This window comes from Oculina patagonica, chromosome 4, assembly GCF_052425735.1.
Source record: "Oculina patagonica isolate OP01 chromosome 4, crgOcupat, whole genome shotgun sequence".
Lineage (NCBI taxonomy): Eukaryota > Metazoa > Cnidaria > Anthozoa > Scleractinia > Oculinidae > Oculina > Oculina patagonica.
The window spans coordinates 16,569,262-16,587,688 of NC_135761.1; the positions used below are offsets into that span (position 1 = coordinate 16,569,262).

Genomic DNA, 18,427 nt, shown 5'->3' on the forward strand with positions numbered 1-18,427 from the left:
TTTGACACTGGACTCCTCTGAAGCTATACTTATAGATATAATTTAATATATAAGAACTCTACATCGATAAATGTACACTTTATATGAATAACAATACAATCTAGTTGTAAGCGTATCGGAGTTTTTACACGCGCCATGAAAACATTTGAAATAGTACTGGTATTTTTAACAGCTTTTAAAAACTAATTCTTTTGAACAGTTTTTTCATATTTTGACAGTTCTCATATGTTTATAAAGTTTACACTATTTTCTATGAGTGATTGGGGACACTTCTAACCGAAGTGACGCTTGAAAACGTTTAAACATGAAAATGTTTTGATTACTATCCATTATTTTTTTTATTGGCCATTATTTTAAATCAATTTTCAAAACTGATACAGGTTAAGTCAGGCAAATAAGGCTGTTACAGATAGGTGAGTGTCTGGATAGAGTTGCTAGAATTTTAGTTTTCAGTTAAATGTTCGGCAATTTCTCAGCTATCAGGTAAAATTTCATTGCATTTCTCAGCTACTAGTTAACTTTCTGGATCTCAGGTTTGGCTAACAGTTAAAGAAATTCGCAGCTATCAGTTCAGGTTCTCACAGGTGGTTATTTTGGAATTAATCCTCACTGATAAACGAAACATATCCATCCCCTTCGTTACAGCCTCCTTTTGTGATATTCAACGCCACGTCATCCACAAACGAACCTCCCCCACCCCCGGCTGTGTTAGGATCGACTCCGCCTCCTGAATACCCGCCCCCTCCCCCAGGGAAGTTCTCGCAAGCCCCGCCACCACCAAAACCTCCAGGACAATTCGACTGTTCACCTCCCTCCCCTCCATCGGTGAATGACTTGCCTCCTTTGTTACACACTCCCTTCCCACATGATTTTCCACTTTCAAAGCATCCTCCATTCCCATTTAGACCAGCACCCGAGCCAGAGTCCGGTAGTAAATTTGGGTCAGAATATTCACAAACAAACCCCCCTTCACCATCACTCCCGGCACCGTTCGTGCCGCTTCCATTAACATGATCATTTCCAGGGAAACCATCTTGCGTCGCACCTCCCCCTCCCCCGCCCGCTACGAGAATAGGGCTCCCTGAGAAATACACGACAAACGTTCCACCACCGCCACTTCCTGGATGGGATTGAGCTTGCGAAGAGCCTCTTTGTCCAACAAGAACAACAAGTTTGTCTCCTTTGTTCAGCGTGACGTAACCTGTAACCTTAGCCCCCTTGCCTGCTGCTCCTCCATTAGATCCCTCTCCTCCGGATGCCCCGCAGGCCTCGACGCGGAATCGTCCAGTGAATGGCACAATCCATTCTTGTTTACCGTCGCTAACTTTCACATCCTGCAGTCCGGTTCCAGCGTATCCCGCATTGCTATCTGGACCATCTTTGCCCGAGGCACCAAGTGTGGTAAAATTGTACAAGGCTAATAAAATTCAAATAACAACCCCGTTTTAATACGTGAAATTCTCGCAGCCCCGTATGAGACAAAGTAAAAATTATAACGTGATACTGATAACGTTATACGCTTTATGTAAAGTGGCATATGTAAGACCGCATTGCTGAGTAACCAGTGATTCGAAATTGAGATCCAAACTGTTTGACGATGATCAGTTTTCAGTGTGTTTTCTCTAGTTTAACCTGGGTTTTCTTCTCTTAACAGTAATTTCTAAATTAGCATCATATTACCCAATGGATTGACAGTCACCAAAGCTCCTGTTTTTATTTGTAAGTTGTGCCTTCGGTGATAGTTTTGTCCGAAGGAGCTATTTCACGGCATTTTGAAGGAAACCTTAAAATAATAGTTTTCTAAAGTAGAAAAACACCAACGAAGAAATAAAAAAGCCAAATTAAAACAAACAAGGATGGTTTCGACAGACGAAGACATTTTTTTTCAAGATGCGTTGTCCGTTACGTAGCTTCTTTAATTCTGTCTTCACACGCTGCTAGCCCTTCAGTACATGTGCACACTTTCGGTAATAAGCTTTCTTTTCGTTTATTTCTTATTCCTTATTTAATATTGGTTACTCAACTGCACCTTCGTGGGAACCTTTCATAAACCATTTATGTACATGTAACACAAAAATTGAGCATCTTGCATTGTTAAAGTTATGTTTCCACTGTAAAATTGATCGTTGGTTCAGAAAAGTTAATCAGATATTGCTTGTCTATATAAAGACGTAGCTGTTTTGTGAAAGGGACAAGGTAGTTAATGTAACATAAGCATTAGCTATTCATAAATAGATTTTGTGTCTTTTTCACTGATTTCGCAAGGACCCCAAAAATTGTACGTTCGAAACAATTTTTTGGTGATCACTAGTTAAGCCTGGCTCACACGTGTGACGAAAATGCAAATGCAAAATTAAACACAAATGCAAGCAACGTAGAATGCAAACGCAAGGAACGTAAAATACGCAGACGTAGTTGAAAACTTCAATTTTTCCATGATGGCGGACAGGTCACGCCTCGCTTGCTTGCGTTAGCGCTTGTATTTGCGTTAGCATGTATAATAATGTTCACACGTGAAGCAAGCTTAAGTGCAAATACAAGCGCGAGCTAGGCGCAAAAATATGGACAAACCCCCATTACTTGCGCTTGCATTTCTGCTTGCGTTTGCTAGTTCACACGTGTTTCTCCAGCATTTTCTGTCTGCATTTGCGCTGATTTGCATCGCTGGGGTGAACCAGCCCTAAGTTCCAGCACCAATCAAAGAAACGCGAAATCAGTCAATAATAAAAAGAAATCTATACATGTACTTACAAATTTTCGTTTGGCAGAAATTCCCAGTCCACGGAATATCACACGCACAGACATAACTTTGCTTGTTCACTACACAAACGCCGTTATTTTGACAGCCCCGCCATCGACAGTCATCCTACAAACCAAACAAAAGTACGTTAAATTAATCGTGCAAGCTGCTGATAAGCAAACGTGCGCAATTTTTGGCAAATTTTCGTCGAAGCACTTATAAAGTTCTAATTTTTGCTATCCAAACAAAAAATTGCGCAGCACTCGAAAGAATTTGGAAAGTTGTCAAGCCATCATTCTGCGATCGGTTGCTTAGCAACTGTGGTCGTAGAACAGAATTTGCAAGAAATAGACTACGAGCCCGAGTTTTCTATGAGCAGTGAAATTATTTTAGTAGAAACGCTAAAGGCTCACAATTTTATACACTTTTGTGCCAAAAATCAAGAATAATTGTCTTTTAAATAGCAACGCGTGCACGATCGTGTTCTATCAGAACGGCCGTTTTTATGAGACGTTAAAGCGCTCTCGAGACGACTTTAACGTCTGGTATAAAAACGGTAAATAAAACAGACGCCTTTAAGCTCTTTTCGTAACGGACAGCTTTAACGACTCAGACGTTAAAGGCGTCTAGTATAAAAACGGGACGCCGTAAACTAGTATAAAAACGGTAAATAAGACAGACGCCTTTAACCTCTGATGGCTTTAACGCCTTCGTGTCCACTGTTCTCCGACTGTAGAACCCAGTCTTTTTTTTAAATTTTTTTTCTGAAAACCGTCTACTAAATGCGTCCCGTTTTTATACTAGACGCCTTTAACGTCTAAGACGTTTAAAGACGACTATAGACAACTTTATCGTCTCTAGCATAAATACGGCCAATAGAAAGCAATGGGAGAACCAATGAGATTTACGGATTTCCAGTAGAACACAGCTAAGTTAAAGTAAATGAAGAAGCGTTCTCAAGTTGAATTCTCGGAAAAAAGATTTTCCGAGTACCCCCCAACGGGAGTCGAACCCATGACCTTCCAAGATTACCGGTTGGACGCTCTAACCACTGAGCTATGGGAGACTCGTGGTGAGCGAGGTCATATACTAGGTTCTTATGAGTGACACACGTCCTGCTAACTGCAAGGCTCAATATGTCGAAATGAATGTGGATAAATGTAAAGTGAAATTGCAACTTGGATAAAGTGAAGGTAAATGAAGAAGCGTTCTTCGCTTTATCCAAGTTGCCATTTCACTTTACAGCTAAGTTACTATAAGCAAATGATAGTTGTTATGTTAACGTTACGTTTCTCCAACTGTCCGATTTTCTTTAATGAACATTTGAAATTTTCTGGTAGATCGAAATAATTACATTCACAAAGTAAACGGGAAGTCTCGACAAGACCAGCTAAAAAAGCCTCTGTCGGTCTGAAAATCAAGACGTTTTCATCATTAACCATTTATGCCATAAAAAAAACATTGAAAATGTTAAAATGTAAAAATATATTTCCGTTTAGCTTAAAAAAAAAGCTTAAAAAACTGTGGTAAAATCTTTTTATCGTCTCGTCGAGTTCCTTGTTCGTAATGGAAAAGTAAACTAGCCTGAACGAAATAATAAAAAAATCAATCTATCAGTTTCATTACGTGAGAAAAATTGTAAATAAAGAGAGATATTTTGGGCACGCTGCCGTTTTATCACGAAATGTGGTAATACGTTTTCTTTGAGTTTCGCAAATAAAGTGGGGCTTGTAATTAGAGATCAATTAAAGTTCAGTGAAAACATGTCACGACTAATTTGCGTCTAAAATGGTGGGGTGCCGGAAATTTATTTATGGAGTCTTTAAAAATAAATTGAGGCTGTCACAAAGGGAAAATATGGTCCTTTTTATTTTACTCCCACTTCTTTATTAATAAAGTTGCGATAAATGCCATTTCCGTTAAATTCTGTCCCCTTGTCAGCCCAAAGGAAACAAATATGCAAATAGCAGGTCTCGACTGAATTTGACGCACTACGAAAAACGATTGAAATCATTTTTTTTTTAGTTTTAAGCAATAAAGAGATTTTTAACCAGATAAACCAATAATTGTATGTAGAATAATTCTGGTAGAAACCCGGTTCAGTGTATTTGTTTTTTATATTTTTTATTTTTTTGTATATAAAATATTGATATTTTTAATGTTTTTTTTTATTTTTATCGTAACAGAAAATGTATTTTTTAGGAATACTGATAAAAGCTTCGTTCGATCAAGCAGACTTGTCGCACAGGCGTTAAATTTTTACGTGATGAGTTTCGCGTCTAATTAAAAATATCAAACTGGCAAAAAGCCAACCATTAAGACTCAAACGGAGTTTATATGAAGTGAGCTGTAAAAACAACTTGTGAGTCTATATAACCTCGAGTTTGTGGAAACCATTAGAAGCGAAGCGTTACCTAGCTTGATTTAGGCTTAAGCTTCGTTATACCATGTAGCGACCATAACCATGCAAAAAAGAACAACCCTTTGAAATAATTTAAATATCACAGGCCTTAAATTCAACCAAAAATGATTGTTACCGCGAACTTGATTCCTGATCTCCAATCGATGTACACTGTGATATTTTAACTGAATCTTCATCGGATTTTTAAAGTAATTATTTTTATTGAAGATAAATCCCCGATAATTAACTTAATTTTAGCGTGGAAGGCATAAACTTTTTTCATCAAAGATATTAAATCGTTTCTTGGAACTTAATTGTGAATTGCTTCCTAGACGATTTTTCTTTAGCTGTAAACAAGAAAGATGGCTGACATATATAAAAAGTTGGTAACCAGCTTACCATTTCTTCTTTTGGAAAACGGGCGAAAATGAATCCGTCTTCATGATATAAATTGTTTTCCAAAGCCATCGAGCCCATTGATTGTTCATCGTTTAACTCGCACAACCCTTCGCGTTGATGTGTGATTTCTTTGAAGTTTGTTGAATAACATCTTGCATTTGAAAGACAAGTTTGACTGCATGAAATCTGGCTAGGAGCAACGCTTGATTTGAATGTATACCCTTTCAGTCTTGAGTTTTGTTTTGTGAAGATCGCGCCTGGGTAGGTTTTCTCTGACGACCATACATGGCGAGAGATTAAACACAAGATCAGCAAAAGAAACGCACGTTTACAACGCGATGAAATTGCCATTTTTGTCAAGTACATTGTCTAAAAGCTGCATGGGACTAAAAGTTGCATCCAATTGGAAATATATGTTTAGGAAATGATAGAAATTCTGTCGTGATTTTTCCTCTGAGAAGCATTCAGCTGCAAATGTAATTTAAATGATAAAGACATGTTTTTAAAGAATGAGAATCCGTTTCTAGAATCTATTAATGTCAAAACCTCTTAAGTTTGTATTTTTCCAAGTGGACCTGTCAGATAAAAGAACTGTTTCCTCATTCACTAATCTGGTTGCGATATTAAGAATTTAAAAGTGTCATCTTTATTTTGGCTAGGAATTTTGCCTGATAATAGTCTTAACTTAATAATGCTAGAACTTTATTATCGGGTAGGAAGAAACTTTTTAAAAATAAATAAAAATAAATTAATTTTTAGACGTGTGTTGTCTTTTTATCTTTTTAAAACAACAAGATGACCATTTTAGAAAATACCTTTATGATTTGACCTTATTTCTTGTCCCCCCCCTCCAAGCCTTTCTTGTCCCCCCCCCTCCAAGCCCGGCTTGGAGGGGGGGGGTGGTCCATGGCATATCAGCTCATATACCATTGCCTGTAAAACCAATAAAAACTCAGGATTTGCAATATACCATAGCTATTTTTTAATAAAGGGCACATCAGTACATATCTATCTAAATAGACAAAATCAGAAGAGCACAAAAAAAATTATTATATTATCTAATCAAAGCTCGAGGAATGTTTAGCATCATCGCGACAATTGTCATAAGATTGCTTCAACGATGAAGCAACAGAGAGTTCATTTATAAAATGCATAAGTACACCGCACAGAAGCATTGCTTCATGAATACTAATCCATCCAATTAGTTGAGCAACACACATTGTTACATGTGTATGAAAAACGAGTTCATGATTCATAGTTCACAATAAGTATGGATGAAGCAACATTTGTATATGATACTTTGTCAATTCCTTGTTCCATACATGTGTCAATTCTGTATGGTAAATGGTCTATGCAAAGAATGAACATTGTATATTTTACTTTCTTAATACAGTAGACTAACTGTTTTTCATTACAACTTGAGTTTTTCAGCATTATATAATGTAATGGAAAAAACGATCTAAAAAAAGTAATTTCAGTGATTGATTTTAAGTCCCCCTCTCCTCAGATCAAACACCTTTGGGAGCCCTTCGCCCTAGGCTTTTATAGATTGTGCTAGCATAATTTTTGGCATAATTGGAGCTAAAAAGCATAATTTGTGAAACGAGCACTGCCACGGCATAATTAGCAATTTTTAGCACTTTTTGGAGCATAAATTCATAAAATGTAGTAAATATGGTGTACTTTCTACAGAAATAAATGAAATTTAGGTAGTTTGTTCTTGCAATGCGTGTTTTAGCTATACAATTGTGATTGTTAAGTCGTTGGAGGCATTTTACAAACGGTTTAGAGATGCGAACAGCTAATTTGGACAGCTGACGGCCGTGATAAACTGCCATAAACACAAATAAATTTACAACAACAGTTTATTTAAAAAACATCATAATTTGGTGTCGTTATTGCGCACCTCTATGTATAGAATCTACGTCATTTTGTGAGCATAATTTCGGAAATCAGAAGCATAATTTGGGAATTCTGGCATAATTTTTGCATAATTTGGCAAAATTTTGAGCACTGCTAGTAGCATAATATGCCACTTTTAGGAGCACAATCTATAAAAGCCTACTTCGCCCCCTGCTGTTGCATATATGTTTATCCCAACCGCCCCCCGCCTCCCATCACCCAAATGCCAAAGCCAATGTCGAATAAAGAAAGCTACGTCACGGCGTTTTCGCAATGTTTGGTCTAAACTGTTCTGAAATGGGCTGAAATTAGTGGTAGGCAACTTAAACATTATCGTTGATGAACATCTATGGGAAGATATAACCTTAATTTGCGGATAGAAATCAAGCTACGTCTATAAATATCCTTTTTGTCGATAAAAGTTTCAGCGCTATAGTATAAATTTTTTTAAATAAAAATAGACTATTATTTTTAGGTTTACCAGTGCAACAAAAATATAAATTTTGGCTGTTCAAAACTCTGGTAGAATCCGTGACAAAGTCCCTTTAAGGACCAGAAATATATGTTTACCTCATTGACATGGACATGGATAATAATCTATTTTCCATATAACAAGGCTGGGATTGATTTATAACAATTAATTTAGACAATAGCTCGTCTTGGGGACCCATCCCCGTTGCGACTGAAAATGATTCTCCGAAGTGCTTTTCGAAACTTCACGGTACGCAGCGAATATGCGATCGGATTGGCCAGCGGATGCAGAAATATCGCTGAAGCCTCAATAAAGGATAGGACATCGCTATACTTGTCAGAAATACAGTCTTCACAAAATTCATGGACATTTTCCAATACGAATGGTGGAATCCAACACACAGCAAATAACCCAACCAGGATAAACACAGAATATGCCACACTCCTTTCTCTTCTCTTTAATTTTTCAATGTATTGACCGTTTACTGTCAGACATTGTCGCTCTGCTGCGCACTCGGTTCCTTTTGACAAACCTTGACGCAAACTTTTTTTCACCAGAAAGTAGATTCTTGTGTAACAAGCGAATAATAAGATGATTATGGGAATGCCGATAGCGTCGCAGATAAACAGTTCGTACTCTTCTTCAGGCATGATAAGAAACGCTATCAGCCCAGCAAAGAGCCAAATGGACAATATCCCAATTGCGCGATAAGTCGTCGTTAAGTAATCTGCACTATTTAAGGATGAAATTACTATCAGCCGTTCAACAGCAAGGCCAAGGATTGTCAAAAATGAAGCAATGAAACCAAGATAGATCGTCGTATACGCTGCATCGGTAATGCCAGATGCAGGTACCCAGTACCGAAGAGCGTAAAGGAACTCGCCTGGAATGCCCACCAACAAGTCACAAACGGCGAGGTTTAATACGAGGCAGTTCGCGGTTCCTTTAAGTTCTTTGAATGGATCTTTTAAAATTGTTATGATTACCAAGAAGTTTCCCACCGCTGTTATCACAGAGAGCGGCAAAAAGACTGCAGTAACTGCTGATGGGTCTGAAAAACAAACAACACAATAAGTTTTAAGTTAGTGAGTTTCTAGAGCCGCTTGTCTCTCTTAGCCGGCTGAGCCCGAGTCACGAGGAACAGGTGGCTCTTGAGACACATGATTTGATTGGCTAGAATTTTAACAAGGATAATTTAATCTAGTCAAATCTGGTCAAGTTTGGTAAGTATCGTGTTAATCTACAGTTCTTGGAATATCTTGGAAACGACCCCCTGATATATACAGTTGAATCTCGAATTCACGAACCTCCCGACAGCTCGACCCAAAAGCAGTTTCCCTTGGATTTGCTTCATGTACTTAAGCCAGTCGCACACTAGAGCAACTAGCTGAGCTATTCACCTCACGTGCCTGTTTGCTCAGCCATTTATTCACTGCACATTTTGCCGCAGACAGTGAGGAAAGTGCTTAGCAAGTTTGATTCGGAAGCCGCCATGTTGAAGCACGTGAGCATTCTGCGTGTGTTTATTGGTCAGTTGATATATCTGGCTGAGCAAGTTTCTCATGTCGCCCGCACACATTGAGAATCTTGTCTCGCGAGGCAAAAAATATCAAACACGATAGATATTTTCCTCAAGGCCTCGCGAGGCAAAATTCTCACGAAAAACGGTCCGCACACGAGAGAAATCTGCTGAGCAAACGGCACGCGAGGCGGTTAGCTCAGCTAGATGCTCTAGTGTGCGGTAGGTTTTAAGCTACCGCTTATCCCCGATTTCATGAACTCCCAAATTCTCTGAACCAATTTTCGTTTTCCTTGGAGGTTCGACAAATTGGGATTCAACAGTATTTAAAATAAAGTACATGTAAAAGTACTGCATGTATATAAAGAACCTGATTTACTTCCTTAGGCTACCGGTAGGGCCAAAGTTTCCCATAAAGTTGCTTAAAATTTCTTGAAAAGTTGCCCGAAAGTTGCTACGAAAAATCCAAAAAGTTACTCGAAAGTCGATCCAAAAAGTCCAAAACGTTGCTTTTGAATAAAATTGTTGCAAATATATGCCTTTCTCGCGGGTCATATTAATTTTTGCAGGACGCAGCAAAAATAGCTAAGCGCTAGCGTATGACTATTGATATTGTATTGTAAATACCCGTGAACGATCACTCCTGTGTTTCAGTCATTTAAAGAAGGCAACATCGTCGAGCCATAACTTAAACAACCCGCTTTTAAGAAGCCTGCATAACGACTGTTTAAAATTTATTAATATTTACCTTTATCCATTCGAACTGTCGTATTACTGATATTGTTAAGGTGATCTAAGCCCTGGAAGCTGCTTGCGTTAGGAGTGCACATAATGTGGCGCAAACTTTGTATCTCTTTGTGATGACGGTAGTTTGAAGCTATCTTACTGCACCTGTTACTGTTCTAAAGTACTTAGAAATGCTGCAGTTTATATCCTGTCTCCCAACCGGATGCTCTCGCACGCTCTGCTTGTAAATTTCTTAGAAATTACAGGAGGAAATCCTTGAAATGTCACATGCTACGACGTATGTCACGAGAAGTTTCCGCCTAGATTAAGGTCACTTTACCTGTCGTTATTCTATAATAGAGATTTATTGTTTAAATACAACTCTATTATAAAACGGTTAGCAAATACAAATCAACAGAAAGAACCAACAGCTTGTGCTTTTTTTCGTTTATTAATGTTATTATTTTGGGGTCAGTAGTATAAACATTTAACGAGTACACATCAAAAACATTGCAACATAGGCGAATTTTTGTGTTTGGGCGTGCATAAGTTAAGGGACTTTCCCTTTTAATATCTCGTGCAAAGCATTGCATGAGGAGAGATGTAAATACATCCCACGCACTGCCGAGCAGTACGTGTACCAGCTCTATTAAAAAATAATAACAAAATTATTATTATACTTACGCTATAATCAAGCTTTGGCTAAAAATGGGTCTTCACAGACCGACTTCCTGTTTGGAATCGTTTAGATTTTGCCACTTTATTTCGAGTAATAGCTAGTTTAATATGGTGTTAGATCTGAGTGACGATCTCCGTGACGACTAGAAGTGACGTGACGGTTTTAACAGGGTCTGAGGGTGAAATATAGATTTTACTATAATATTATAGGTTATAGATTTTCCCGCAAATTGACGCGGTTCGCGGAAAAAAAATTAAAGACAAATGTATGGAAAATTAAAAACGCAACTGAACGCCTTCTAGGGCTTTCCACAAGTTGCTCGGCAACTTTTTGGCAACTTTTAATATTTCGAGCAACTTTTTCTCCTTCGAGCAACTTTTTTCCTCTCGAGCAACTTGTTACATTTTGTGCAATTTCCAGACCGAAGATCTCCGAAGATTATCCGAGTGTTGTTCAAAGGGCATACGAACGTTTCCGAAGATTTACGAAGTTTGCCGAGGATTTTCGAGGAACATCTAAAGACGTTTCAACTTTCGCCTCATTCTGCCGTCAGCAAACATGACGTCATCGATATCTTCGCGATTTTTCTCAATTAAAGAAAACCTTGTTATTTAACAAATTTTCTCCTTAATATGTTATTTAAATACTTTTTTGCTGTAAAATTGCAGAAAACTGCTTAGGAATCTAACCCTCAAAGGGAAATTAGCATATATTTAGAGAAATTATCTTCATTAGAAGCAACGTTTTGGATTTTTTTGGAGCAACTTTCGAGCAACTTTTATTGTCAGAAGCAACTTTTTTGAATTTTTGGAGCAACTTTTGAGCAACTTTTTGAGAAATTACGGGCAACTTTTTGGGAAATCTCGAGCAACTTGTGGAAAGCCCTAACGCCTTCTAGCCCAGCTGCATCCTTCAAACTTGGCGAAAAGTATCTTAACTTTTCAATTCATAAGTTGTTCCGAGTTCTATTTTTGTAAAAGATATTGCCGTTGGATTCCCATACAAACGCTGTAATTTCTACCCGCTTTGCCTACTCGTCAAGATGGCGTCGAAAAGCGTGATAAGGCATATTCATTTGTGAATTAAAGCACCATTTACACGGCAGAAAACGTATGGCACGGCTCGGATAAAATTGGTACCCGTACCAAAAATAGCCTGACTGATACTCTGTTTACACGTACTTTTTTCTACCGTGCTAAATTGCGTTGAATAATGTTTTGGTGCGGGTAAAAGCCTCAAAACCTTGGCCGGCGTACGCGATTCTGCCTTAGTGCGCTATTTCATTTAAACGTCACATACGAGTCGCGCATCTTTTCGCCTTGTTCACAGAAGACTAGAAGAGGCTTCAAATGGCAGCAGTAAATGGCAGCAGTGATGGCTTGCATCTCTTCTATTAACGACGACGATTATTTTTATGATTATTTTATTCTTCTCGCATATTTGTATCAACTCCTTACATCATGTTCTTCCAAAGCAGAATCTCAATTTTCGACTCTGGACACTAACGATCACGAACTCAGGAGAAAGTGACCAAAGAAGACTGCTGAAAGTCTCGCTAGTTTTTCCATGAATGTTCATGAGATTTTTTGGCAACTGTTTTTCATTTATAAATAAATGGAAACCTTTGATTGCCTTGACAACTGCTTAACGCAAGCTTACATATCAGCAAATTGATCTGAACTCATAACTTTCAATATTGTAAACCCATATAAGGAATTCGATATTAGACCCATCTTTTTCAAAGCTGTGGTGAAATTGTGTATAGCTGTCTCTGAATTTTGTACATTTATGTTTGTCAGTAGCTTATTTTTTTCTTTATTTTAATCAATAATATTTATGAACAAATAATGTAACTATGTAATTAAAATCAAACTGTTGTAAGTAAGTTGTGAGTATTGTAGATGTCTGTTTTGTTTCAATAATAAAAAAAAATAAAAAAATAAAAATAAAAACTGTTTTTCTTAAAATAAATTTCTAAGACCCTCACGTCACGGATACATCACAACAACAACAACAACAACAACAACAACAACAACAATCTTTTATTTGTGCCCAGAAAAGTTACAATAAATAAATACAAGCAAGAGGAAAAATTTACAATTTACAATCACGGATCCATCAAGGACATAGCTGTCACTGGTTATTTTGTTTTTTTAATTTTATTCTTTTCTGTATTGTAAATTTTATAAATAAAGTTGTTGTTGTTATTACTGTCACGGGTTTTACTGGTTACTTTGTACCAGTTTTATTAGAAAACCGCAGGTCATCTTAGGGGGGGGGGTGCACTCTCTGCTCCCTCCCCCTATATCAGTCCCTGGAGTACATTTTGAACACTATATCAGTAATGGGGGTAACGATAAGGTACAAACAAAGGCCTCTGCATTAAAAGCCCTGCACACCAAGGGACAAGAATACCCATTTGTTATTTTTCAAGCAAAAATTTTCACAGGTAGAAATAGTGAGTCAAAGATGTTGCTGTTATCTAGAACTGGCAGTACAACAATTGAAAAGGTGATAGATGATGTATCAAGACGTACAATACAGAGCAAATCAAAATTGACATCATATCGAGTCTCGATTCATGTGAAACTCGACTCTAAAGTAAATGCAAAGACCTATTGGCTTAGTCTCTGTTCCTGATCTCTACCTTACTCGCTTTATGTTAGTAAGGTTTCAATTCCCATCTAGGGATGGGACGGGAGAGATCAGAGACTGGAGTACCCTGTACTGAGATCTTATTGGTACTGTAGGGAGACTACAGCTGGCAAAGGAACAATCTAATGCTGTATTATTTATACCAACACACTGCCAACACAGTTAACGTTATGCCTGATTTTATTGTTCTTCTCAGAATATATACAGCACAACGTTTTATAGGATTTTCTCAGTCGATTACGAGTACATTTTCTCTTCATGTTCAGCTAATACCTACATTCAATGTTGAAGAATGTTTTGATTATTTCCCAAACGAGACAATCTTAAAAGAGTTGCTTTTTATAACAAAGCAACAAAGATATCATTTATGGAATGAAAAAAGTACAACACAGAAGCTTATAATGTGCTAGTGATAACCAATCCATATATAGAATTAGCTGCACAACACACATTGTTACATGAATATGGTCCCAAATTATGCAGAGAGTGAACACTCATACTTTACTTATTCAATTTTAGACAGCAAACCAGCATATCTCACTAGTGAAGACTAAAAATAATTTTAATTATTCTTTTAAGGTCCCTTCTCAAATGTTAAACTCGTCTGATCTGGACCCGGCTGAGAATGCATTTTCCATATAACTACAATGGAGGTCAAAAATACTTGGGAGACTTATGGCGTTATGGCGATCTCTTAATCATACCATATAACCCTTTTCTCCGTCAAAAATTGGGTTTGGCACTGTGTTTGTTCATTTCTAGCTTACACCCCCCCCCCCCCCCCCCTCACCCATGAAACGTTGACAAACATATACCGTAGAATTCCGGTTATAAGCCCTGGGCTTATACAACTTCGTAAGGGGTTTTGAGTGGGCTTATAAGCGGAGGGGCTTATATTCGGGAGGGCTTATAAGCGGAATGAAAAAAACGTTTCAAAACGAGCCACGGGAGTGTTGATGGAAATACGTTTTTAAGTTAAAAACACATAATAAAGCAACATTTAGCCCTATTCAGTACTGTTATCTGGTAGAGGGGGCTTATATCCGGGGAGGCTTATAACCGGATGTATTTTTTTGTTTCCAGGATGATGGGCCTATAACCGGGAGGGCTTATAAGCGGGGGGGCTTATAACCGGAATTCTTCGGTATGCCCTGATCTTGGTGTGTGAGATGGTCAATTCTCAACATTGCGTGGGGGGAAGGGGGCTAGCAGTCATTTGGCCCAGAATTGTGCTAAGTGTCCCAACATTAATGTCCCGCATTGTAGGCTGGGATTGATTCGTTTAAGTGGTTTCTTTATTTTGGCTTTGAAATACCCCATTAACAGAGTGGTCAATTGCGATAGTTATTTACTTATTTATTTATTTGTTTATTTATCTATTTTTAATAACTATTTTAGATAATAGCTCGTCTTTGAGAAGGATTGCTGTTGGAATTGAAAATTATCCTCCGAAGTGCTTTTCGAAACTTCACCGTGCGCAGCGAATAAGCGATCGGATTGACCAGCGGATGCAGAAATATTGTTGAAGCTTCAATAAAGGATAGAAGATCGTCATACTTGTCAGAAATACAATCTTCACAGAATTTATTGACATTTACTAACACGAATGGTGGAAGCCAACACACTGCAAATAACCCAACCAGGATAAACACAGAATAAGCCACACCCCTTTCTTTTCTCTTTAGTTTTTCAATGTTCTGAGCGTTTACTGTTAGACATTGCCGCTCTGCATGCTCGGCTCCTGGCGACAAATCTCCACGCAAATTTTTCTTCACCAGAAAGTATATTCTTGCGTAACAAGCGGATAATAAGATGATTATGGGAATGACGATAGCATCGCAAATAAACAGTCTGTACTCTTCAATAGAATTCCACCCAAGCTGGGGAAGAAACGCTATCAGCAAAGCAAAGAGCCAAATGGACAATATTCCAATTGCGCGATAAGTCGTCGTTAAGTAATCGCCACTATTTGAGGATGAAATTACTATCAGCCGTTCAACTGCAAGGCCAAGGATCGTCAGAAATGAGGCATTGAAACCAAGATAGATCGTCGTGTACGCTGCTACAGTCATGATTCGATTGTCAGGTAGCCAGTGCAGAAGAGCGAAAAGGAACTCGCCTGGAATACCCACCAACAGGTCACAAACGGCGAGGTTTAATATGAGGCAGTTCGCAGTTCCTTTGAGTTCTTTAAATGGATCTTTCAAAATTGTTATTATTACCAAAGAGTTTCCCACCGCTGTCACCACAGAGAGCGGCATGAAAACTGCAGCGCCAGTTAAGGAAACTGGGTCTAAAAAACAAACAACACAAGAAGTTTAAAGTTTGCGAACGTAAATATAACAGACGTGAGATGTCCCGCTCCCTGCACAGTAGACAACCTATGGTCCCCGGCATGGGAAGTGATAAGAAGAATAGATTATCCGGACGAATTATCTGGCTATCGGGTGACTATAAATGTAAACATGAAGTTTTTCCAAGAAGTCACGCAATTTTTAATTACATGCAAAAATCACTTCCGCCTTTATTAAACTAAGCGTTCTTTATAGTTTATCCTGGTTTCTTGCTCGTCAATTTAGCTTTTCAAGTTATGCAAGTCTAGCTAGTGTTACTCTACAGTTCTTGGAATATCTTGGAAACGAACCGTAGAGAAATCGTAGAATCCCGATTTCTCGAATCGAGCCCCCAATATTAACGCGACCCAAAATGTCCATTCCCATGGATTTGCTTCACGAAGTTCGAACTAAGGCTAACGGCCTGGCAAACAAGCCTGAATCATGTCAGAAACACTCATAGCGCGCCCGATGTTTCTCAGTTTTGCCACATAAGAAAAAATTGCTTGTTTCCGCGCGGCATTGTATGGCAAGACAAAGAAAACAATTATGGAAACATGTTTCCGGAAAAATGTTTCATCGTTTTGCTGGGCCTTTAGGCTGCAATTTTAACACCCGATTTCTTGAACTTCTGATTTCTCGAGCCAATTTTCGTTTCCCTCAGAGATTCCAGAAATCGAAATAGTACGTGTAAACTGAAGTACTGCATGTAAATACAACTTGACGACACTACATGTGGCACTGTGCATTTTCGATGCGATTTGATTCCAGAGTTTACTTTACAGTGCAAATAATCGTGAACAATCGCTCCTGTGTGTTATATGAAGAAGGCATCATTGAAACAAACCGCTTCAAAGAAGCCTGCATAACGACTGCTTAAATTATTTACTTACCGGTTAAATCCATTCGAACGGTCGTACGGTGATCTAGGCCGGAAGCTCGTTGCCTCAGGAGCGCACACTAAATTCAAAATTTCTTTCGAAGTAAATAAGTTGTGGCTCAAATTGTGTTTTTCTTTGTGATCACGGTAGCTTATCTAACTGCACCAGCTACTGTTTAGAAGTATTTGTAAATGCTACAGTTTCCATGTTTCCTTAGACACCGGATATGCTCTCGCGTTCTCTGTTTGTCTGTTTCCCAGAAATTGCCGGAAGAAGCTCTTGAAATGTCACGTGATTACGTCACGAGAGGTTTCCGCCTGGTAACGGTCACTTCGCCAGCTGTTATTGTTTTTGTAATAAAGATTTATTGTTTATATACAATTCTAACGGTTAGCAAATACGAATAGCAAAAAGAAGCAACATTTTACTCCTGTATTTCGTTCATTATTTTGGGGTCAGTGGTAAACACATGTAACGAGAGAACATCAAATATATCGGAAGCTTTACAGCGAAATTTTTGTGTTTGGGTGTGCATAAGGGACTTTCCCTTTTAATATCTCGTGCAAAGCATGGGAAGACAACACGAGGTGTGAATACATCCCACGCACAGCTGACCAACACTAATAAAAAATATTAACCACAATTTTGAATATACTTACCCAAAATCGAGCTTTCAGTTAAAAAAAATCCTTTTACAAAACTACTCCCGGTTTGAAATTCCTAAGATTTTGACTCGCGATGACTTAATTTTGAGTTAATTATGATTTAGTTTTGCCTCTTGGTGACTTAATTCACAAATGAATTGCATATTGAACCCATCACAAGGATAGTTTTCTTTCCTGAATATATTTCCGCATCCAGACTAAGTCACTATTGCTAACGACATCGCGAGAAAACAGAGGGTGCGTTTCTTTGGGAAAATCCAAAATTGGATCATTGATCTCAGATCACACGGATACTTTGCTCCCAAAGAAACGAAGAATCCGAAAACGGATTTTTTGCCATGACAACCCCGTAAACACATTTCGCACAGAACATAAAATATCAGCACAAATTTATTTTTCGTCGAATGTGTCCTAGCTAAAATAATTTAAGCATACAAAATCTTTTGCAAAAACCACACGTCGAAGTAGATCTTCTTTAGCGTTAAGCACAATGTGGCGAGAAAGCATCTGAGCGCGAAGAATGATTGCGAAATTATCAGTGCAAATTTCACTCGTGACAATTTCAAAAGGATACAACTTCCGTAGGCACACAGTGGCTGTTCTAGAAAACCTGTATCCCGTTTAAAATGATACTACATACCTAGCTGAAGCTACCGTTTCCTTTTAACGTGAACTATTTTTGTATTTTGATCGAAATAACCGCCTAAAACTTTCCGTATGGCAGTGTTTACAAAGAGCGAACCTGTATTTTCAAAGCAAAGACCGCTGGGCCAAGGTACTTTTTTCGAATCCTTTCCCAAAGAAACGCACGGATCATGAATCCTAAAAATCCGGATTCAGATATGATCTGATGTATCCACTCGAAGTGTGGATTCTTCAGATCATTGATCCAAGATTAATCCATTTTCGGATATAGGTAAAGAAACGCAAAATCCGTTTTTGGATCAAGAATCCGGATTTGGATTTTTCCCAAAGAAACGCACCCAGAGTTACGTTTCGCTTTGTCACGCGATCTGTCAATCATCAACATCATACTTCATTTGTCACGCACTCCT

The 18,427-nt window shown here is 38.2% G+C and overlaps 3 protein-coding genes across 3 annotated transcripts; all 3 read right to left on the bottom strand.

Moving 5' to 3' along the window:
* Window positions 1-439: 439 nt before the first annotated feature.
* Window positions 440-5,986, bottom strand: LOC144649705 (uncharacterized). Its single transcript, XM_078509267.1, has 3 exons — window positions 5,541-5,986; window positions 2,752-2,866; window positions 440-1,417 (listed from the first exon to the last, which is right to left on the bottom strand). The coding sequence occupies exons 1-3, from the start codon at window positions 5,904-5,906 to the stop codon at window positions 600-602; spliced, it is 1,299 nt and encodes a 432-aa protein (XP_078365393.1). The 5' UTR covers window positions 5,907-5,986; the 3' UTR covers window positions 440-599.
* Window positions 5,987-8,084: 2,098 nt separating this feature from the next.
* On the bottom strand, window positions 8,085-10,352 carry LOC144648191 (melanocortin receptor 5-like). The gene is made up of 2 exons (XM_078507820.1): window positions 10,182-10,352; window positions 8,085-8,965 (listed from the first exon to the last, which is right to left on the bottom strand). Exons 1-2 carry the CDS (start codon window positions 10,261-10,263, stop codon window positions 8,085-8,087), a joined length of 963 nt encoding a protein of 320 aa, XP_078363946.1. The 5' UTR covers window positions 10,264-10,352.
* Window positions 10,353-13,689: 3,337 nt separating this feature from the next.
* On the bottom strand, window positions 13,690-17,602 carry LOC144649708 (putative G-protein coupled receptor No18). The gene is made up of 2 exons (XM_078509271.1): window positions 16,720-17,602; window positions 13,690-15,786 (listed from the first exon to the last, which is right to left on the bottom strand). Exons 1-2 carry the CDS (start codon window positions 16,730-16,732, stop codon window positions 14,888-14,890), a joined length of 912 nt encoding a protein of 303 aa, XP_078365397.1. The 5' UTR covers window positions 16,733-17,602; the 3' UTR covers window positions 13,690-14,887.
* Window positions 17,603-18,427: the final 825 nt, after the last annotated feature.

Coding starts and splice junctions, on each gene's coding strand:
- LOC144649705 (XM_078509267.1), bottom strand. CDS start 5,906: ATGTACTTGACAAAAATGGCAATTTCATCGCGTTGTAAACGTGCGTTT. Junction 2,867..5,540: donor GTTTTCCAAAAGAAGAAATG/GTAAGCTGGTTA, acceptor TTTGGTTTGTAG/GATGACTGTCGATGGCGGGG. Junction 1,418..2,751: donor TTTCTGCCAAACGAAAATTT/GTAAGTACATGT, acceptor GAATTTTATTAG/CCTTGTACAATTTTACCACA.
- LOC144648191 (XM_078507820.1), bottom strand. CDS start 10,263: ATGTGCACTCCTAACGCAAGCAGCTTCCAGGGCTTAGATCACCTTAAC. Junction 8,966..10,181: donor GACAGTTCGAATGGATAAAG/GTAAATATTAAT, acceptor TTTGTTTTTCAG/ACCCATCAGCAGTTACTGCA.